Genomic DNA, 24,052 nt, shown 5'->3' with positions numbered 1-24,052 from the left:
ACCATGCCCTCCCTACCCCACCTCAGCCACCGTGCCCTCCCTGCCCCCACCTCAGTCACCATGCCCTCCTTGCTCCTACCTCAGTCACCATGCCCTCCCTGCTCCTACCTCAGTCGCCATGCCCTCCCTGCTCCTACCTCAGCCACCATTCCCTTCCTACCCCCACCTCAGCCACCTTGCCCTTCCTACCCCCACCTCAGCCACCTTGCCCTTCCTGCCCCCCACCTCAGCCACAATGCCCTCCCTGCCCCTATGCCTCCCTGGCCCCCACCACCGCCTCCCTGACTCCTGTGTAGTTCACCTGCCACAATTACTTTTGATACATGAGATAAACTACTCAAGAAGTTCACAGAAGTGGGCCAGTTAAAACTTAACAGCTTTTCATATCCTAAAAGCATTGGACCAAGTTCAAGAAGTAACTGAGGAATTTCTATTTTTTATATATATATATATATTTATTTATTTTTTAACCAGTATCTTAAAACTCTAACCTGCGTTAGCACCATTTTGTTCCATTATTGTTAAACGGGGCAGGAACAAAACACCTTTCCACAAGTTCATTAGAACACCAACTTCCTAACCAAAAATGAATACATTGGACTTACAAAGGTACAGAAAAGCTTTGTCCCTTGCTCATCATGATTTTGGTTTTATTACAAGTCAAAGGATTCCTTGAACGCTATGTACAAAATTACTCCCATGTTAGCAACTGATAACTAGGTTTTGCAGTTTAAAGAAAAAAAGTAATGTTTCTTGGGATGTCTTGCCTTTAAATGGCCTCCTGGAAATCCAATGTTCTAAAAACTTTCGAGGGCCTGAGAGAGTTGGATGAAAGCTAAGTAAACCTTTAACAAGTTTGTGGGTTTACAGTCTGTATCACCTAGCAACCTTCAGGCTCAGACAGTTTTTTCTTTGCTTGGCCCTGTTTACTATCCATTGAAACCATTCTTCAAAAGCACAGAAGAAATTCAGTTTCATTAGCACCGTTCTCAAGGACAAAATAATTAAAGTTAAATGAACAAACATTGCCCAGTAATTTTCTACCCTAGATACCTCTTTAACCATTCCCTTCCAATCTACTTGCATACCAGTGTGAACATTAATCTTGAATGCTTTCCTTTTCTCATCTCTGATACATAATGCTTACTTTGCTCGTCCACTAAAGAGAAGGTAAAGCTTTAAAATACATTCATAAGTGTGTTTACCAAGTTTGTCGCTACACCCCCACCACCCATCATTTTTAATTCTTGAAATGCTTTATTTAAAAAGTGTTGAGAGAGATGCACTATGAAGGGGGTAATAGAGATAATATATATGCTTCAGATTCATAAAAAGCAATAAGTAAAATAAAATGAAAAAAAAATTGTGCCTATTACTGTTGGTAACAGTCTTGCATCTTATGTCTGTGCTCAACACTGCAATGTCCTTATGCTCAACCATGCAAGAAACCTTGCTTCTGCTTCTTCTGCATTCCAAAGTCCTGTTGAGAATGGTGACCATACAGTATCTGACACATTCTCTGCACACATGAGATAAGTGTGGATAATGTTGTCAACTCATCCTTCTAACCTGACAGGTTAATATCTACCTGGACATGGCCTTGTCAACCATTCACACCTTTTTGGGATGACAGGTCCATTTTTTTATAAAACAAAAAAAAAACATAGGTATAGAAGTCACTTTGACAAATGTATTTAGTGGTTTTAAAAGCCATGTCGTTGAGAATCCACAAAAAGGTATTGGATATTCCCTTAAAGGGAAACTATGTAAAAAGCTTGAAATTATATGTTGCTAAAAAGAAATATGCAAAACCCAAAGTAACTCCAACAAGTGTAAGACATTTTAAGTGTATTAAATATAGTTAGAAATGAAATTCAGTTGTATATCTATTTAATAAAAAATAAAAAAGTAACCAGTTACCAAACACGTGATGTACTAGTTACTTAAAAATTTGTGTACTAATAATAAAAAAAAAATTATATATACTTAGAACACATTTTCTATACTCTCATCAATACAGGTAGTTCCCGACTTTACGAACTAATTGGTTCCGAAGCCCAGTTCATAAAGTGAGAACTAATTTCCCATAGATCACAATGTGTTAAACACGGGTTCTGTTCCTGACCAACAAATTTTACCATTGAAAACCTAAATTATTAAGTACAAATACAAAATGAAAGCATAGCAAATACATGTATGTTGTAGGAATTTTAAAGGCATGCATACCATATTGAAATACCCATCAAATTATCAATTCTCACACTGTTCAATGAAGAGACATGCTGCACTTGTTGAACAGGGAACCTCTCTTAAGCCCTCCTACTTATTCATTTTCTTCATTATCAGCTTCCCCCTCTCCTTTATCACATTTCTTTTACTCCTTTTATTTTTACAGTTCTCAAACTCTCCTCCTTCTCCTCTTACTTTTAAGCTTGCATTTCTTTTTTAGCACTTTTCTGTTACTCCTTTTATTTTTACAGCTCTCAAACTTTCTTCCTTCACACCTTTTTTTCAGGCTTTTCAGCCCTCCTCCTGCTCCTTACTATTGCTGCCTGTCAAAACATGGCACAATGGCAAACACACATAGACACAGACAGCTATGTCAGAAACACACAGACGAATCAAGTCAAATCTCTACTCAATAGCACACAGTGCAATAATATTACAGGATCTGTAATTTATGCCCATGAAAGCACAAAAAGAATACAGTACAATCTAAACCTGTATTTTAGACTTCCCTTTATCTTCAGGAACTGTGTTCCTGATCCTCATCTCTCTTCTTGTCTACTCCTGATCACAAATTCTTCTTCTACTCTTATTGTTTGTGCTCTAAAGCACTCTTCTCGATCCTGATCCGTGGACCACTGACACAAAATGGCAGTGAAACAAAATGGCGGCACATCCAGAAAAAAGTTCATAAAGGCGGGAGTTCATAAAGTGAGAAATGCCTGTACATTACATGTCTCTGTAAATGAAAAAAATAACACCAACACAGGGTAAAGAGTTTAACATCCATACTATAACGCCTTGTCGAAGACACTCACATATAGTAGAACCCTTTCTGTCCACTTGTGGGTTTAACATTGTGGGATAGGAAAATCCCAAAACAATGCCTTGGTAGTAAACTGAATACTCCAGCAACTAAAAAGAAAAGAATACCAAGGAGTCCCCAATATTGTTGTACCTACAATATTTTAGTCATACAAATAAAAAAACCTCAAACCCTTGTGAGTTCACTATGAAGGAAACCCTCTAAAACACCTATACAGAAGGGGTTGGGCTTTCTCCTCCTTGTTCCTTCCTCAAATATATATTTTACCTAGCTTTAGCCAAAATTTAACTGTGCATGATAGGAGCTTTTGTCCAGCAGGAGTAGGCAACTTCTTGCACTTAATTTGTTTTATGTAAATTCCCTATAGTGTGGCCTGGTTTATTGGGGGTTCTTCTCTTCCCTCAGCACCTAGGAAGGGCAGAGATTAGACAACAAATTCACACACACTGCACTCAGACACACACACACTGCGCTCACACACACACACACACTGCACTCACACACTGCGCTCAGACACACACACACACACTGCGCTCAGACACACACACACACACACACACACTGCGCTCAGACACACACACACACACTGCACTCAGACACACACTGCACTCAGACACACACTGCACTCAGACACACACTGCACTCAGACACACACTGCACTCAGACACACACTGCACTCAGACACACACTGCACTCAGACACACACTGCACTCAGACACACGCACACACACTGCACTCAGACACACGCACACACACTGCACTCAGACACACGCACACACACTGCACTCAGACACACGCACACACACTGCACTCAGACACACACACACTACACACACACACACTGTAAATAAATATTCAATTAATATAATTTTTTTAGGATCTAATTTTATTTAGAAATTTACCAGTAGCTGCTGCATTTCCCACCCTAGTCTTATACTCGAGTCAATACGTTTTCCCATTTTTTGGGGGGTAAAATTAGGGGCCTCGGCTTATATTCGGGTCGGCTTATACTTGAGTATATAAGGTACTAACATCAATTGAGTGAGGTTTAGAATGTTTTTTTTTTTATGTGCTGCCTTTCAAGAAATCTCATAACTAAGTTAAATGTGTAGGGTGAAGTCCTAAAGGGATGTAGTTTGGAATCTGAAAGCATTAAACAATAATTGCCTTATCTATATTACAGCAGCTAGCACTACTTGCACTACAATTTTTAGCTTAATGAAGCTGTTATGGAGTATTGATCATGCCTCTGCAGTCTCATTGCTCAATTCTCTGCCAATTAGGAGTTAAATCACTGTTTACACAGCCCTAGTAAAAGAAAGATCTAACCTTAAAGGAGCGCTCTAGTGCCAGGAAAACAAACTCATTTTCCTGGCACTATGTAGTCCTTAGGTTAAAACCCCTTCAGCCACTTGCCTTTCTCTGGCGCTGGGGGCCTCTCCTCCTCTTGACGAAGTCAGCGCCAAATGCGAATGTGCAGCAAGAGCCGCGCGTGCATTCAAACTGCCCATAGGAAAGCAATGCTTTCCTATGGACGTCAGCATCTTCTCGCTGTGATTGTAACAGTGAGAATCGTGGAAACAGTCTTTAGTGGCTGTCAGTGAGACAGCCACTAGAGGCTGGATTAACCCTCAGTGTAAACATAGCAGTTTCTATGAAACTGCTATGTTTTCAGTTGCAGGGTTAAAACTAGAGGAACCTGGCACCTAGACCACTTCATTGAGCTGAAGTGATCTGGGTGCCTATAGTGGTCCTTTAACCTTCTTTTATTACACAGTCTCTTTAATTTAGAATTAATCTCCTGCTCAGTTAATCAGCTTCTAGACCCTACAGAAGTCTCCTGTGTGTGATTGATGTTCCATTTATAGAGCTGAAGATAACCTCTAAAGCAAGTTAACATCTGATAGAAAATTAAACCTTTTTTTTTTTTTTCATGAAGGCTGTGTGAGCCACAGTCAGGGAAAGTATAGCTAGAGCTGCATAAACATAAACAAATGTGATTTAATTCCTAAATAGAAGTGAATTGAGCAGTGAGACTGCAGGGCATGATCTATACACCAAAACTACTTAATTAAGCTAAAGTTATTTGATACCTTTAGTATCCATTTAAGCATCATGGGGTACATTTGCAATGACCTCAATTACATTAATTGTTTTATATGCGTCTGCTGTATACAACAATAGTGCCTGAAGAATTATTCACACTTTGTCATACAACATTTTAATATTACACTAACATGATGGACTAGCAGTCTTTATAGATTATAGCATTTGTGTGTTTGTTTGGGCTGTTCTATAACATACAGATCCCAGTACGGCAGAGGTTCAGGAAGTGCAGCTGTGCCAAACATGCTTGCGACGTGCTAGCTAATGGAGCTAAAAAAAAAAAGTAGTTGGCTACTGAACACAGAAAGACTTGTGTGAATAATTCTTGGTTTACATTTTAGGATTTATGCAAGTATCCTCCTCTGTATCAAGTAGGGTCTGCTGCCCAAATCCTCTTATCTCTTTTTCTGTAACGTTCCAACTCCCTTCCATTCTCCAAGGACAGTGTCAACATTCATCTCTGTAACAAAACATGCCGTTTTGATGATTACTTACATCTATAATAACACTCCTCTCTCTGGTTAGTATGGGGAATATTAATTGGGTTTCGACCAATATAGATTTTTTTTTTAGAGCTGATACCGATAATCTGTGATCTTTCAGGCCGATAGCCAATAACTTACAGATACCGATATTCTCTACAGAATTCATTTTCTGCACTTTCAAAGTGTAATGGTGTTATAGAGACAGGCTCACTGAGGGGAGTGGCGTTGTGGAGACGGGCACTGAGGGGAGTGGCGTTGTGGAGACGGGCACTGAGGGGAGTGGCGTTGTGGAGACGGGCACTGAGGGGAGTGGCGTTGTGGAGACGGGCACTGAGGGGAGTGGCGTTGTGGAGACGGGCACTGAGGGGAGTGGCGTTGTGGAGACGGGCACTGAGGGGAGTGGCGTTGTGGAGACGGGCACTGAGGGGAGTGGCGTTGTGGAGACGGGCACTGAGGGGAGTGGCGTTGTGGAGACGGGCACTGAGGGGAGTGGCGTTGTGGAGACGGGCACTGAGGGGAGTGGCGTTGTGGAGACGGGCACTGAGGGGAGTGGCGTTGTGGAGACGGGCACTGAGGGGAGTGGCGTTGTGGAGACGGGCACTGAGGGGAGTGGCGTTGTGGAGACGGGCACTGAGGGGAGTGGCGTTGTGGAGACGGGCACTGAGGGGAGTGGCGTTGTGGAGACGGGCACTGAGGGGAGTGGCGTTGTGGAGACGGGCACTGAGGGGAGTGGCGTTGTGGAGACGGGCACTGAGGGGAGTGGCGTTGTGGAGACGGGCACTGAGGGGAGTGGCGTTGTGGAGACGGGCACTGAGGGGAGTGGCGTTGTGGAGACGGGCACTGAGGGGAGTGGCGTTGTGGAGACGGGCACTGAGGGGAGTGGCGTTGTGGAGACGGGCACTGAGGGGAGTGGCGTTGTGGAGACGGGCACTGAGGGGAGTGGCGTTGTGGAGACGGGCACTGAGGGGAGTGGCGTTGTGGAGACGGGCACTGAGGGGAGTGGCGTTGTGGAGACGGGCACTGAGGGGAGTGGCGTTGTGGAGACGGGCACTGAGGGGAGTGGCGTTGTGGAGACGGGCACTGAGGGGAGTGGCGTTGTGGAGACGGGCACTGAGGGGAGTGGCGTTGTGGAGACGGGCACTGAGGGGAGTGGCGTTGTGGAGACGGGCACTGAGGGGAGTGGCGTTGTGGAGACGGGCACTGAGGGGAGTGGCGTTGTGGAGACGGGCACTGAGGGGAGTGGCGTTGTGGAGACGGGCACTGAGGGGAGTGGCGTTGTGGAGACGGGCACTGAGGGGAGTGGCGTTGTGGAGACGGGCACTGAGGGGAGTGGCGTTGTGGAGACGGGCACTGAGGGGAGTGGCGTTGTGGAGACGGGCACTGAGGGGAGTGGCGTTGTGGAGACGGGCACTGAGGGGAGTGGCGTTGTGGAGACGGGCACTGAGGGGAGTGGCGTTGTGGAGACGGGCACTGAGGGGAGTGGCGTTGTGGAGACGGGCACTGAGGGGAGTGGCGTTGTGGAGACGGGCACTGAGGGGAGTGGCGTTGTGGAGACGGGCACTGAGGGGAGTGGCGTTGTGGAGACGGGCACTGAGGGGAGTGGCGTTGTGGAGACGGGCACTGAGGGGAGTGGCGTTGTGGAGACGGGCACTGAGGGGAGTGGCGTTGTGGAGACGGGCACTGAGGGGAGTGGCGTTGTGGAGACGGGCACTGAGGGGAGTGGCGTTGTGGAGACGGGCACTGAGGGGAGTGGCGTTGTGGAGACGGGCACTGAGGGGAGTGGCGTTGTGGAGACGGGCACTGAGGGGAGTGGCGTTGTGGAGACGGGCACTGAGGGGAGTGGCGTTGTGGAGACGGGCACTGAGGGGAGTGGCGTTGTGGAGACGGGCACTGAGGGGAGTGGCGTTGTGGAGACGGGCACTGAGGGGAGTGGCGTTGTGGAGACGGGCACTGAGGGGAGTGGCGTTGTGGAGACGGGCACTGAGGGGAGTGGCGTTGTGGAGACGGGCACTGAGGGGAGTGGCGTTGTGGAGACGGGCACTGAGGGGAGTGGTGTTGTGGAGACGGGCACTGAGGGGAGTGGTGTTGTGGAGACGGGCACTGAGGGGAGTGGTGTTGTGGAGACGGGCACTGAGGGGAGTGGTGTTGTGGAGACGGGCACTGAGGGGAGTGGTGTTGTGGAGACGGGCACTGAGGGGAGTGGTGTTGTGGAGACGGGCACTGAGGGGAGTGGTGTTGTGGAGACGGGCACTGAGGGGAGTGGTGTTGTGGAGACGGGCACTGAGGGGAGTGGTGTTGTGGAGACAGGCTTAGAGACTATGGTGAGGCCTAATAGAAAGCGGTTGTTGTTGGATTCTATCATAAGAAGTGTGGGGATGGACAATGGTGGTCTTGTGAGATGTCTTCCCGGAGCTACTGTTCACAGAGACGGGAGACTTATTTGTAATATTGTTAAGCGAGCAAAGCAGGAAGGGAAATTGTATGGACTTGGCTTGCAATGAGGTTTCAGAGGTAAATGACGTTTTTAGTGTGTTTGCCAATGATATACGGCAGGTTGCTTCCACACTGTCATTCTCTGGAATTCTACCTGTGCATAACACTCAGAACGACAGGCGGATGCGAATTAGGGACTTTAACTTGTGGCTTGGTGAATGGTGTCGGGAGTAAAGATTTCTCTTTATTCCTCATGGTAGCTCTGTTTGGAATGGAAATAAACTGTAAAAAAAAAGATGGTTTGCATCTTTCTCAAAAGGGAACAAATGTTCTCAGTGAGCAGTTCAGAGGTTTTGCTAGGATGTATTTAAACTAGGAGGGGGAGGGGGGGGGGGCAAAAGGGTGATAAAACATCAGTCCAATTGCCCCCCAAAACAAGGACAGAAGGTGCTTGTAGCAAGTGTGTTAAAAAAAATGAAGCTTAGAGTCATGTCTACAAATGCTCTCAGTTTAGGGAATAAGATCTTTGAACTGGTGGCAATAATGGCAACTGATAATGTAGATTTAGCTGCTGTTACTGAGACATGGTATAATGAGAAAAATGAAAGGGACATAGCAATACCAGGGTACTCTTTATATAGAAAAGACCGGGAAGACAAGAAAGGGGAGGGGTGGCCCTGTATGTGAAGGATCGCTTAAAATCTAGCCTAATAAAAGTTAGTGAGGCGAACATTGTCCGTTTAGGCTACGTTAGAATTTGATAAGCACCTAGTAACTTGTGTAGGTGTGATTTATAGGCCCCCGGGAAAAATAGAAGAGTTAGATAATCTACTAGTTGAGGAAATGGCTAAAATGACAATGAAGGGGGAAGTTATCATCATGGGTGACTTTAATCTTCCTGTTGTGAATTGGAAAACCAAAATAGCTGCTTGTGCCAGGGGCACACATATTTTAAACTCCCTACTGGGATTGTCTCTAAAACAAGTCGTTGAGGAGCCAACTCGTAAAGAGGCCATACTAGATTTAGTGTTAACAAATGGAGATTTTGTATCAGATATTGCTGGAGGTGAAAGTTTAGAATCCAGTGACCACCAGTCAGTGTGGTTTAATATAAGAACAGTGACTGAGTCACACCACACAAAAACAAAAGTTTTAGACTTTAGAAAAACACTTTTCTAAAATTAGAATATGTGTAAAGGAGTCATGATCAGACTGGAACAATTTAAATGGAGTTCAAGAGAAATGGGATAATTTAAAAGTTGCACAGCTGAAGGCAACAGAATTGCATTAGGCTGGTCAGTAAAAGCAAAAAATTTAAGAAACCACTGTGGTACTCCGCGGATGTGGCCAAAATAGTAAAAAAATAAAAACAAAGTTAGCATTTAGTAATTATTAAAAAAAAAAAAAAAGAGTGAGGAAGATAGAATGATCTATAAGATTAGGCAGAAAGAGGCTACGCAAGTTATAAGAGCTTCCAAATCATACACAGAAGAGAAAATAGCACAGTTAGTAAAAAAAAAAAAAAAAAAGGGGGGGGGGGGGACAAAATATTGTTCAGATACATAAATGATAAAAGGAAAGTAAAACACAGATTAGTTAGATTAAAAACAAAAGAAGGAAGGTATATAGATGATAAAGGTCTAGCTGACTGCCTCAATTAATATTTTTGTTCAGTATTTACAGATTAAAATTAGGGGCCTCAGTTAGGAAAAGGGACACATGAGTCATTTGTTACATGTGAGTTTACACAGGAAGAGGTTCTATTTCAACTGTCAAAAGTAAAGACAAATAAGTCAATGGGACCTGATGGAATACACCCAAAGCTATTGAAAGAGCTTAGTGGTGTACTAGCAAAACCATTAACAGATTTATTTAACCAATCATTGTCAACAGGAGTAGTCCCAGGAAATTGAAAGTTAGTGAATGTTGTTCCCATTCACAAGAAAGGTAGTAGGGAGGAGTCGGGCAACTATAGGCCAGTAAGCCTTACTTCAGTAGTGGGGAAAGTAATGGAAACCATGTTAAAGGATAGGATTGTTGAACATCTAAAATCACATGGATTTCAAGATCAGAGACAACATGGATTCACTTCAGTGAGAGCATGCCAAACTAATCTTATAGATTTTTTTGATTGGGTAACTAAAATAATAGATCAGGGTGGTGCAGTAGACATTGCTTACCTAGATTTCAGTAAGGCTTTTGACACTGTTGCACATAGAAGGCTTATCAATAAACTGCAATCTTTGAGTTTGGATTCCAATATTGTTGAATGGGTGAGGCAGTGGCTGAGTGACAGGCAACAGAGGGTTGTAGTCAATGGAGTATATTGGAAGCATGGGCTTGTCACCAGTGGGGTACCTCATGGATCTGTATTTGGACCCATTCTTTTTAATATTTTTATTAGTGATATTGTAGAAGGTCTTGATGGTAAGGTATGTATTTTTGCTGATGATACTGAGATATGTAACAGGGTTGGTGTTCAAGGAGGGATATGTCAAATGGCAAATGATTTAGGTAAACTAGAAAAATGGTCAGAGTTGTGGCAACTGATATTTAATGTGGATAAGTGCAAGATAATCCATCTTGGACGTAAAAACCAAAGAGCAGAGTACAGAATATTTGATAGTCCTAACCTCAACATCTGAGGAAAGGGATTTAGGGGTCCTTATTTCTGATCACTTAACCCCTTAAGGACCAAACTTCTGGAATAAAAGGGAATCATCACATGTCACACATGTCATGTGTCCTTAAGGGGTTAAAGGTAGGCAGACAATGTAATCGAGCAGCAGGAAATGCTAGCAGAATGCTGGGTTGTATAGGGAGAGGTATTAGCAGTAGAACGAGGAAAGTGCTCATGCCATTGTACAGAACACTGGTGAGACCTCACTTGGAGTATTGTACGCAGTACTGGAGACCGTATTTCCAGAAAGATATTGACACTTTAGAGAGAGTTCAGTGAACGGCTACTAAACTGGTTCATGATAATAAATAAAAAGAATGAGACAGCGCTAGATAACTATTAGGCAGCAACCTTAAAAAAGGGAATCCCTCAAACCCTTTAAGACAAGATAAATAAAAACAATAAAAAAAGGCTGCGCACACAAAATAAAGTCCAATTAAAAGGAAAGAAAAAAGTCCAACTGTTTTATCCTTACAAGTGTCCTTAGTTGATGAGGTCTTCTTCTATTGTAGTGGTTCCACTTATTATGAAAGATAAAAAGAGAAAGAAAGACAACCAATGGTGTAGTATGTAAAATTCAAATGTAGACGTAAAAAATAATAGTATAAAACTCACATTTACCAGAGCTAATGTCCAGCTCTGGAGTGAAGCGCGTACAGCGGTTTAATCCCCGCTTATGGGATATAAAGCAGGTTCCTCTCCGTGAATGGTATCCAATTCTCGGGATAAAAGAAACAGCCAATAGTGCTCACTGTATGGCAATATTGATAAAATAATAAAAGAATGTACTTACAAAGTAAGAGCAGACCCACTGCTCTATGATGACAGCTTGGGTGAATTGATCCCCACCTAAGGATTTCTTTGAGTACAGGAAACTTCCAGGAATTTTCAAGGTTTCTTATAAAACCAGTAAAAAATAAATAAAATAACAATAAAAGGCCAGGGTAAAAAAGAAAGGTTATGTGTCTATAAAAAAGATAATTGGCACAAACAAATGACCAAAAATGCTTTAATATATATAAAAAACACTATTTAAATATCCATAACGCGTTTCGTCACAAAAGAACTTTTTCAAATGGAATAACATGTAATACCTGGCACATAGATGTTATATAAGAGCATAATTAATTGCATTTTGGCGCCAAAACTTGGTCCATCCAATCAAAAATAAAAACATATTTAAAACTTTAAAATACATAAATAACTTGATAGAAGCATAGTTTATAATGTTACAACATGATTCTAATATATGTAAATCTTAAACGAAGATTAAGATTAAACACTCTCCCACCTTCGTTTGAGATTTAAAGTATTACTTTACTGAGCGGGTAGTGGATGCATCGAATAGCCTTCCAGCTGAAGTGGTAGAGGTTAACACAGTAAATGAGTTTAAGCATGCGTGGGATAGGCATAAGGCCATCCTAACTATAAGATAAGGCTAGGGACTAATTAAACAATTTAGAAAATTGGGTAGACTAGATGGGCTGAATGGTTCTTATCTGCCATCACATTCTATGTTTCTATGTTACCATTTTGAAAAAAAGAAACCATTTCTGCACAAATCTATTGTTAACGGAACATGTTTATTTTTATTTTTTAAAGTGGTAAATGCACAAAATATACATGCCAGTCAGATTTGTTTTTATATTTTCAAGAATATAGAGTGTTTCTCTTCCCTCCTTGTCCCTTAGTGTACCTCTCTGCTCCCTGTCCCTTAGTGTAATTCTCCCCTCCTGAGCCCTTAGAGACTGGCAGGGGGAGCGCTGTGCGCTTTCTTCCTGCCAGTCACTTAATTCTTGTGCCCTAATGCGGCTACATGCTCTGCCTTATGGACACACCAGCCCTGCATGCGCTGGGACACTCTCATATTATCGGTAATATGTGTATCAATAGTGGACTATATCAATATTTGCTTAAATCTGGAATATCGGCGGATATCTGCCAAACCGATAAGCAGTCTATCCCTAATATCAATTACTCATTGTGCTTATGAATGTCACACAACTATATCTCATTAATATGTGTATTATGTAGAGTCTAATCATGAAAATATTTCCTCTATATTTGTTTGCTTTTGGCTTGTTTATTTAAACAGTATTGTTACATTTTATCACCACTTTACTTAAAGGGGCGCCCACTTTCAGCCTATCACAGCCGCTGATTGCTGGTATGAATTGGTATGGCTATGGAAGAGTGTCATCTCTGCTTTGACCATGCCACCGGGGGATACGGCTGGGGGCAGTCTGTTGACGACTAAGAACTTTCATTGTTTGTTAAACAGCTTGCAAATGGTTTTACACTGAATGGAGGGACAGTCGGAGGAACTCCAGGCGCTATAACAATATTAATATGAAATGGTTATACTAACTAGAGTGTCCTTTTAGAATGCATTGGTTATCACAACTTTACAGTCTGTTAAGTGATTTTTGTCTTACTCATTGTAGGGTGTGTTACAACTCACACACAACACATTTGTGCATAATGCCTTTCTTTAAAATTCTCTGTTACTTGGCAAGAATATGACATCACAATACAAAGTATAGGAGTGTGAGAGGGGAACTGAAGACAGCTCACTCCTATAGACATCAGGGATATACAAGTTCTTCTGATCTCTTCAATGGCAAGTGTGAGTGTGTGCATGCTTATGAATAGTCAGTCAGGTGTATGTTAAGTAGTGTTGCCAAGTGGGTGTGTAAGTTGCTAATATTGGATGAAAACACGTAGAATTTTACGTTTAGTAAGCTGTATTATGATCATGCTTTTAAAACTAAATTGCTTCTATCTTTTCTTTTGTTGTAGACACAAATTCTGCAAAATTAAAAATATATTATCTGCCAATATCTATTTAGCTTATATTTAAGCTTTATTCAATTTACAGTCACAAATTCATTGTGAAAAAAAAAATCTTGATTGCGTCCTTAGATACTAGTGCAGTGATGGCGAACCTTTTTAAACTCGAGTGCCCAAACTGAAATAAGTGCCAACTTTTTTTTCTTCAAAGTGCCAACACGGCAATTATACCTGAATACTGAGGTTTAAGTTTAGAAAAAAACAACTCGGGCGATTGTCCGAACTAATTGATTGTTTTAAAAGAACACAACAACAGAGTCAAATGATACAAATTTTAAATAATTATATAAATAGATAAAACTGAATACATACAGACTGCTGAATACACACACACATACTGCATTGAGGGGTGCAGTGTATGTGTTTGTGGGGGGAGGAGGGGTACTCAACACAGATTGTTCGTGGGAGGACAGGAGGGCTGCTTCCCAGATCCCTCCCCTTGCCTCCAGGTCCTCCCAACACGAAATCAGAGTAAGCGCCTGCCGACCGGTGTTAGCAGCCACCTCCCCCAGCGACCTATGGCCGCGTGCCCACAGAGAGGGCTCGGCGTGCTACGCCACAGGTTCGCCATCGCTGTACTAGTGGTTCTCCCTATAGATCATTAAAAGTAGACAGTTATATAACAGAAAATATTATTCTACATATGACAGACTACCTCTCAATTTTATTTTTAATTAATTGTTTTGGGGAGTGTGGGTGGGTTCTTTGTTTTGTATTTCTACTACACAAACAGAAAAGCAAATTGTTTTGAGGGAATTTTGGATATGCATACAACCATATTTACAATGGTATATTTTGTTTGTAATCCAAAAGCTATAACTGTCAGGAAAGTCACACGGTGTGAGTATAATGTTATCACACACAGATTGTGAATTCATTCTTTTTATTATAATAGAAACCACAAGATTTAATTAAAGTAAAACAAAATATTAGTCGTCCTTTTTTTTTTATTTTTTATTTTTTTAGTACACATACAAAAAGCTCCTTCCACACATTTCTCATAATGTTTAATTTCCATGCATAATAGCACTAGTGATTGTCATTTTGTGCAGAGAGATTACCAGATAGGAAGAGCAAACAAACCTAAATAAGGACTGAATAGAGAGGTGACAAACTAGAAAGCACCTCTTTAATATTAATTATAACGGAGAAGGAAGTAGATACAAATTGCATTATATCTTCCACTTAAATATTGAGGATATTTTCAGCCTATTTGTCAGAGATAATTTGCTATTTACATTATCCACAGGTAATGTGTCAATGCTTTGCTTCATATCTTGTGCATTATATATTTAAACAATAACTGGAAGAAGCTCTGGCTTTAACCCCTTCAGGACGGAGTCAATAGTGCACGTTCTGATCAAAACAAAACGTAAACAAAAACTGGAATTTGCGCTATATGTCTGTTTACCCGTAGTTCCCCTCTTTCAAATTATATGCACCCACACTTATTATATATCACTTTGTTCAGGAGAAACAGGGCTTTAATCTATCATTAACTATTCATATATGGAACATAATTTATTATGAATAAAATAAAAAAAAAATGTGAGAAAATTCGATATTTTTTTTTAAATGTGCATTTCCGTCTGACATTTTAACTGTGAATGTCATAACACTGTTAGGTTTTACTGCAAAAAAATGCACAGATTTGTAATCAGCAATGTCTCACGAGTACAACAGTACCCCCCATTAACAGGTTTTATGTTGTTTTGGAAAGTTACAGGGTCAAATATAGAACATTCCATTTTCAAATTGAAATTTTCCAGATTAGTAATGTTACCTTTGAGACAGTGTGGTAGCCAGGAATGAGCATTACCCCCATAATGGCATAGCATTTGAAAAAGTAGACAAGCCAAGGTATTGAAAGTGGGGTATGTTTAGTCTTTTTTAGTAGCCACTTAGTCACAAACACTGGCCAAAGTTAGCGTTCATATTTGTTTTTGTGTGAAAAAAGCAAAAAACAAATATTTGGCCAGTGTTTGTGACTAAGTGGCTACTAAGAAAGACTGGACATACCCCACTTGCAATACCTCGGGTTGTCTACTTTTGCAAATGGTATGCCATCATGGGGGTAATTCTCATTCCTGGGCTACCATACGCTCTCAAAGGCAACATAACCAATCTGGCAAATTTAAATGTGAAAAAAATGAAATGCAAGCCTTATATGTGACTCTCTAGCTTTCCAAAACACCATAAAACCTGTACATGGGGGGTACTGTTATTCTCGGGAGACTTCACTAAACACAAATATTAGTGTTTTAAAACAGTAAAACATATTACAACAATAATATAGACCATAAAAGTGCCGTTCGCTTGTAAAAAATGCGAAAAACGTCACTTTTACTTAAAATATCATCGTTGTAATACAATTTACCAGTTTGAAACACTAATATTTGAGTTCAGCGAAGTCTCCCGAGTAAAACAGTACCCCCTATGTACAGGTTTTATGGTGTCTTGGAGAGTTACAGGGTCAAATATAGTGCTTGCGAATTAAATTCTCTGCACTTTCTCCCTGTGTTGTCAGGCATGTCAATCAAATTTTAATTAATCAAATCACATAATTACGTTAAAAGATTATTTAAATATACACGTAGAATTTTAATATATATGCATTTATAGGTATTTAAATTCTACGCGTATACTAATGTAATCTTTTATGTAATTATATGTATTTATCTATATATATATATATATATTTGCGTTTTTTGTATTTTATATATATATAGATAGATATATATAGAATGTCATTCTAAGTGTATTTTGTTACCGATATATATATATATTAATAACAAAATACAGTTAGAATGAAATTACATATGCATATATAATTTATATTAAATTTTGTTTCAATATTTTATTTATTTATTTTATTTTATTTATTTATTATTTTAATTATACGTATTTATATATAATATATATATGTACATCTATTATATATATAATATATATACATATATTATATATATATATATATGTAACATCATTCTAAGTGTATTTTAATATTAATATATGTACTTATATTAATATTAAAATACACTTTGTATGACGTTACATATATATAATATGTATATATATTATATATACATATTATATATATATATATATATATAAATATATTTATTTTATTTTTACACATGTCTAATTTTTTTTTTTTACACCTCCTACCAGCAGGGGGACTGTCTGATATTTCAGACAGTCCCCCTGCTGGCAGATCCACAGCCAGCTATAGGAGGCCATGTGATCGCTCTTTGAGAGCGATCACATGGCCCCCGGGGGCCTCATTTGCCGGAAGGGGACTGCCTGGGCTCTCAGGCAGCCCCCCAGAAGAGGATCGCGGCGGAGGCAAGTACACCTCTCTTCTTGGGGGCTTAAGCCGTTACGGCGTACCATGCCGTCGCAACGGCTTTAAAGCCCATTTAATGCGTGACGGCATGGTACGCCATAACGGCGTTAAGGGGTTAAGGTACTGTAAGTGTTTTATATAGCTGTCCATTGTTTGTATCTATTGTATATGAAATTAGTATCTTAAAGCAGCAGACAGTTATATATATATATATATATATATATTTTATTTTTTTTTCTTAAAGGGACACTATAGTCATTAGAACAACTACAGCTTATTGTATTTGTTCTGGTGAGTATAATCATTCCATTCAGGCGTTTTGCAGTAAACACTGTCTTATCAGAGAGAAAAGTGATAACTTCTCTGGCCACTCCTCAGATGGCTGCTAGATGTGTTTCCTGGGGAAGTTCTGCACACTGTGCTGCATTGCCATTCAGTGTCTCCACCCTCTGCACTGAGACATTGAATTTTCCTTATAGAGTTACATTGATTCAGTGCATCTCTATGAGGAGATGCGGATTGGCCTGGGCTGTGCCTGGCTTGTGCTGGCTCTGTCCTTGATCTGCCTCCTTGACAGTCTCAGCCAATCCTATGGGAAAGTATTGTGATTTGCTCAGAGAGTCACTTCTGATGTCAGCCAAGCAGGCAGATCAGTGGCATTGGCAGCAGCTGCAGACTTGAATACAAGTAAGATATTACTATATTTAGGCAGGGGGGGCTAGATTGTGGTTTTAACACTATAGGGTCAGGAATACATGTTAGTGTTCCTACCCCGGTAGTGTTCCTTTAATGTATTCATTTTTTGGCATTCTGTCTGTCCAAAGCAAGCGCTTTTATCTAGGTAGCTACATGAGGCAAGTTACTAACTTAGCTGAACTGCACAGTTAATGAAAACTATAGTGTCTGTTCATTTTTATATGCAAAATAATCCATATTATAAATATTATACAAGGATTTTCACATGCTACAGGTTCTAGAGTAGTAATTCTTGACCCCTAATACAGGATCCAAAATTGGGTCCTAAGGGAAGCTAAGTGGATTTAAATTAAGGAGACAGGCAGTGAGGGAGCAGTCATCGCTCTGCTCCCTTACGTGCCCTCCGGTGATGCCGGGTTATCAAGCCAGCCTGGACCACGCATTACTAAACCGCACTCTAGGGAGCAGAGCAGGGAGATAACAGACCCCGCAGGAAAGCTGATCCACTCCAGCTCTCCCAAAGGTAGATCGGTTGGGTGGATTTAAATTAAATTTAAAAAGTGATAATTCGTGTGTGTGTGTGTGTGTGTGTGTGTGTGTGTGCGCGTGCGCCTGTCCGTGAGTGTGTGTATCAAATCGTGTGTGCGGGCCTGTCCGTGAGTGTGTATGTTTAGGTGACCTGACCCCCTCCAATCACATTGGAATGGTGTTTTTACTCCCTTTTTTATTTATTTTTTTTTTTTTAACGCCGCGGAGTCAACACCATGGCTGAGGTAATCAATCTTGAAGATCTGGCTGCTCCAATCAACTTTTCCTCATAGAGATGCATTGAATCAAAGCATCCCCATGGAGAGCATTATTGTAGGTGCTGTACACTGCAAAGTGATAACAGTGCAGCACTGACACAGGAAGCACCTCTAAAGGTTGTCTGAGTGACTTTCACTAGATGTGTTATAGACAGCAATATAAACATTGCCTTTTGTCTTAAAAGTCAGTGTTTACATTGAAAAGCACGCAGGAACAGGATATAGGACTTCAAAACAACTACATTAAGCTGTAGTGGTTCTGGTGACTATATTGTTAAAACCCCTTTCTGTCACTTACCTGATTCCAGTGCTGACCTCACTCTATGCTGGTTCAGCCTCCTCCCCTGCCCACTTGTCGCATTCGTTTTTCCTCCGTTGGAAAGTATTATCCAATTCTTTCCTATGGGCTTTTGGGTGATGCTGGATGTCCTCAGCCAGTCTCCCAGTAATCCAAGTTTAAAACTAAATAAATCAGCATAACAACATAGTCACTTAATAATTTCAGGATCTTTTTAGAGCAACACAAAGTACATAAAGAATACTCTAGCAGTATTTGTTACATTACAATCCAAGGGAAAATTGGGCAAAGCATGGTTAAAGACAAAGATAAGTTCTACTTAGCTAAACCTGTCCCTCGTGGGTGCCAGAATCTTCCCACAGCGAGTCCTCTTCAGTTCCTGAACAGACGTCATTGCTGAATACACACGTGCAAGAGTACAGCATTGAGGTCTGTTGAGTCCCACAAGACCATGCGATCATCCATAGATAAAGCCAATTTCCAGCAGCCATCACTGACAGCTGGGAGGGATTGAACCCCTCAGTCTAGTGTCTAGAAGTGTCAGGTGTAAGAAATATACAGAGACAAAGTAGTCCCTACTTTGTCTCAGAATATCTCTGGGTTGAGCTGGAATTTCCATAAAATTCCATCACGGTCTATAGGAGTATTTTATAGAGATTCTATCTTTATGAAATCCTCATTTTTCAGAAACTTAGGGATGAGGGGAGCGGCAGTGCCTCTTTAAGAATTAACTTGTATTGGTTTTCTATAACTAATAAATAATTATCTATTTTATTTTCAGGGTTGGCTTGTATGTGAAGAACAAACTTGCCAAAACAGGACACGTCGCATTCCTCTGAGTTTCTCCCGCAATGGTCCAATTTGCCCAGCCTGCATAAAAGCTACTCTTCGATCTGAGGTAACACCTGCATGGATCCATGTTTGTATTTACATTTTCATCCAAAAGTTATTTTGTCTATGTTTCCTTTCTATGTTCTTTATAGCAGTTTTAAACAATATCTCATAAACCGAAATTAAGAGCTGTATCAAGCAACATTGTAGTGGTTACAATTCTATGGAAGTTTTTTTTTTTTCTCTTTAATTGTCAAGTGGATTGAAAGAAACCAAATCACCACAAGCAAACCATTAATGCTCTAAACGTTGTTGCCTAGTTAGTTATTTGTAGCACTTGGAGCTTCAGCCAAGCTTACAAATGTAATAATTTTATTTTATTTTTTTAATACCTAACCTGAGCATAAATAATGGGGGTTTAGTAAAAATGTTTAGTGTGTGTGTGTAGGTATTCACCAGAAGACCAAAGCACCAACTACTGGTAGACCAAGCAGTCACATGGGATTCAAAGACCAGACAGACCAATCTTTGCACAGCCTGGACTGACTACAAGAAAGCCTATGACACAATGCTACACACATGGATACTGGAATGCTTGGCTCTATACAGGGTCAACAAGACAATAAGAGCCTTCATCAAGAGCTCAATGTAAGACAACTCTTGAAGCCAATTCCAGGAACGCTACTCAAGTGAGCCTTCGTGTGGCATTTACCAAGGTGATGCCCAATGCTGTTCTGCATAGGTCTCAATCCCCTTAGTCATATCATCATTAAGAGTGGATACGGATACAGGTTCAATAGTTCAGTTACCATCAGCCAACTACTCTACGTGGACGACATCAAGCTGTTTTCCAATACGGGACATTGCTGTATATCCCAGTTATGTGGATCAGTGAGTCAAAGACCTCAGAATGTAATTTGGACTAGATAAGTGTGGGCGGATGATAGCAAACAGTGGAAAGTTGATCAGGACAGAAGGAGCTCAAGTACTAGAAGGGAAAAGGAGATGTAGAGAACAGCTACAAGTAGCTTGGGGGTATCTCAAACACATGGAAACCAAGAGGAAGAGGCAAGGAGAATAGCAGTATCATACTACCTCCAGAGTTGGACAGGTCCTGAAGTTCTAGCTCAATGGCAAAAACAAGATCCAAGCCATAAACACATATAACAGCCAACAGATAACCAGTTGGTATAATAATCTGGTCAAGAAAAGAGTTGGTCACCAGGGATGTCAAAACCCAGGAAACTATTCATAATGAATGGAGGATTCCACGTGAAATCCAGCATGCAGAGACTGTACACCCGCCAGAAAAAAGGTCAGGGCCTGATGAGTGTCAAGTCCTGGATAAAACACAGAGCATCCACAAGTACATCACACAGATGGCTTCCAAAGATGAACTGCTAAGGGAATGCCTGAGACAACAGGGGATGCAGACACCTGTCAGTAATGCTTGCCAGGGTGCAGTCTTCAGATTTGCATGTTTGGAGGTTATTCATGAAAGAGTGGGACTTCCCATGAAGACCACCAATAACAGAATGGCGAGTGTATAGCGGCAAGCTCCAAGCCCTTAAAGGAACACTATAGGACCTCCCACTAATAAAAGGTTAAACGATCCGATGTCCCTTGGAGCTGGATCGCTCTCTACTTCCTGCTAAAGTTTCTTGCCGTGGGCTATTAGGTTTTATATCTGTAAGTTCAATTCAATAGATATTTTTCAATTTCTAAGCGGTATTTCACTATTGTGGCCGCATATATGCTTTTTCTCAGCATGTTTATTCGGTTTATAGACCAGAAGATCCTGTTTTATTACACTATCAGTGCATGAAAAGTGCTGCATTCAGCATATGTATATTCAGAAGAAATCACTTGAAAAGTGCTGGCCAAAAAATATGGTGATATGCCTTTAAACTTTTTCACATTGTGAGTGCATTTAAAATATATAGCCCTATCATATGTTATATTGTTTTCTAGTATCTTCCCTGTTGCAAGGAATACATCATTGTCTGTAGAATGCTAAAACAAACTACACCCAAAATTCATGATCTCATAAAAACAAAAATTTCTATACTCTATCTGTTTAGATAACCTAAAGCAAAAGTCTATTTCTTCTGAACTTCTCTCTATTTTTTTTTTCTTTAAGTTGTTATTTTTGTATAGTTATGGTTTGAACTGAATGGGAGTATATTCAGATTTCTACAGCTGTAATGATATACAGCTCCTGGTCCATCCTATGGATCACTGATTGGTTTAGTAGAACTTGGGTTTTGCTCTATGATATCAATTTAAACAATAGTGTGATTAACATCCCACAATTAGACCTCATTAGTGATTGTAGTATGTTTAACAAATAAAGATACGTATTATACTTGGGTTTCCCAAGTCTGCTTTATAAGTAGTTGATTCCTTGCTAGGTAAATATATCCCTTTTTTCTTTTAATTCAAATATTGTATTCTCTATTACAGTATGAGTTAATCCCTATCCAGCAATGGCATTGTTCTATGTTGAGTCTCTAGGAATTTCTTGGTCTGTCTACTTTTGAAATTTAGCCGAGCTCATACGAAGCAAAGCTTTTTCCTTGGGTCCTTGAGTCTGTATTATATAGTGTTATGATTTCTTTGTGATGGTCTCTGCCTGAGTGTTAGAGGCCTAAGCTTTACTTGGCCTCAGCTAAGCTTATTATGCTTCTGAAGAAGAAGAAAAAAATACAAGCTGGTTGTAAGCCCAGTGGCTTACCACTTGTAAATGATTGCAGATTTTCTTGTTTTTGGTACCCCTCTGACCTCACCCTCCCACCACTTTTACTTCACATTGCTAATGCCATCCAGGTTCCATTGAATAGCAAAAACCTTCAATATTTTGGTGTTTATTATATTATGAGACCCTTCTTAATGCTTTCACTTCAACAGCAAAAAAATAAATTAAAAAAATGGTCGCTTGACACAAAATGTAACCGTTTTGGCAAGTCATGTTTTTTAATGGATCCTTTATTTACTTTTTGGGAAATTATTTTGCTCTATGCTTGTGGCCGTATGTTTCAAAACTGTTTCCGAGACAAGTGGTATTGCTTCTTTAAACAATATCTGCTCTCTTGTCAGCCAATACATTTAATGAGCTATATATACTCTATATATATATATATATATATATATATATATATATATATATATATATATATATATATATATATATATACATTGTTTGCATAGCTGTATATTGGTGCTCTCCTGAATTCATAGTTAATATGTTGCTTCCGTTCTTTGTCATTATCTAGTCATTATCTAGTTCTTTTTCTGGTTTTATTACAATTTTCCCATAAATTCCTTAAACATTTTTTGTATATGTTCTTTTGGAGCTTTGCACAATGCATATTGAGCTTCATGGTACTGTATGCAAACCTTTCCAATGCATGCAAAGCTAGGTAGTTATTGATTTGCTCCACACATCAAAACCACTACAGCCCCTGCTGCAACGGTTTCTGCAGAACTGACCATTCTCTGCGAATGACTGAAAGAAAAAAAAGTTACCTACGCTCTTTCCACATCCCTATGTATTTTTAAACAAATGGAGGTTTTTAGTTACCTCCTGTGGCGAAACCAACCTCGCCACTGGGCATTGGAGAAGCCTGTTTGCCAGCCTCCTGCCTGCTGACTATGGCACCTGGGAGATTGGGCCCTTTAAATACAGTATTTACGCATATTGTATTTTATTATGCTGCTGCTGGCCCTTTAAGAACTATCTGGGGACATACTGTGACTTTTGGGAACAATGCCCTTTTAAGACTATGGCCCCTGGAAGATATTAAAGACTATTTTAGCAGATTGGATTTTAAGACTTGCTGCCCCTTTAAATTGTATTGGAGCAGTTCTGCAGCTTTAAATTGGCACTTCGGATGTAGTCGAAGTGGCCACCATTCGACAAACGAACATGTGGCGGCGGCCATCTTTGTTCATTCGAACGAGGTCAGCGGTATGTGTAGCCAAATCCATGGAACTGAAATCTGCTACACATTTCAACGAACACCGCTGACCCTTACCTTCTCCTACACTCCGTTTTCAGCTGCAGAGTCCCTTCGGCAGTTTGAACTCACTGCTATACTAAGCTAAATGCACAAACTGCCCCGTTCGTGCAATCGAATGGGACTTAGTCATTTTTCTGTGTAAAATAGACCGACCGCACAGCCCAAATCTATGGAACTGTTTTGGGCAGGAAAATGTTCTTGCAATAAAGGACTCCCAGCTAACTTTTGATCTACTGCATGGATTTGTCTGATTTTTGAGAGTGTTTATGTTTAAAGTGTGCTGATTCTGAATATGTGATTGAAGACGTATATTTTTAAAGTTAAAGTTATAGCACATGTGTAAAAACTGTATTTTTCCTGCTTGTGATAATTATGTTAACCCATTGTGTAGGGGAGGATTTTGTGTATAATTGCTGGGAGTGTTTTCTGTAATGTACGTGTGTTATTGGT

General features: G+C 40.4%; 1 protein-coding gene across 1 annotated transcript in view; it reads left to right on the top strand.

Moving 5' to 3' along the window:
* The window catches only part of POLA1 (DNA polymerase alpha 1, catalytic subunit), a 281,414-nt gene that overhangs the window by 193,985 nt on the left and 63,377 nt on the right, over positions 1-24,052 (top strand). The window contains exon 35 of the mRNA XM_063450182.1: positions 19,534-19,650. Coding sequence (XP_063306252.1) covers positions 19,534-19,650 — 117 coding nt within the window. The remainder of the gene's footprint in view (positions 1-19,533; positions 19,651-24,052) is intronic.

This window comes from Pelobates fuscus, chromosome 1 (assembly GCF_036172605.1).
Source record: "Pelobates fuscus isolate aPelFus1 chromosome 1, aPelFus1.pri, whole genome shotgun sequence".
Lineage (NCBI taxonomy): Eukaryota > Metazoa > Chordata > Amphibia > Anura > Pelobatidae > Pelobates > Pelobates fuscus.
Note: the sequence above shows the minus strand (reverse complement) of the source record. Positions and strands in the feature narration are given on the sequence as shown.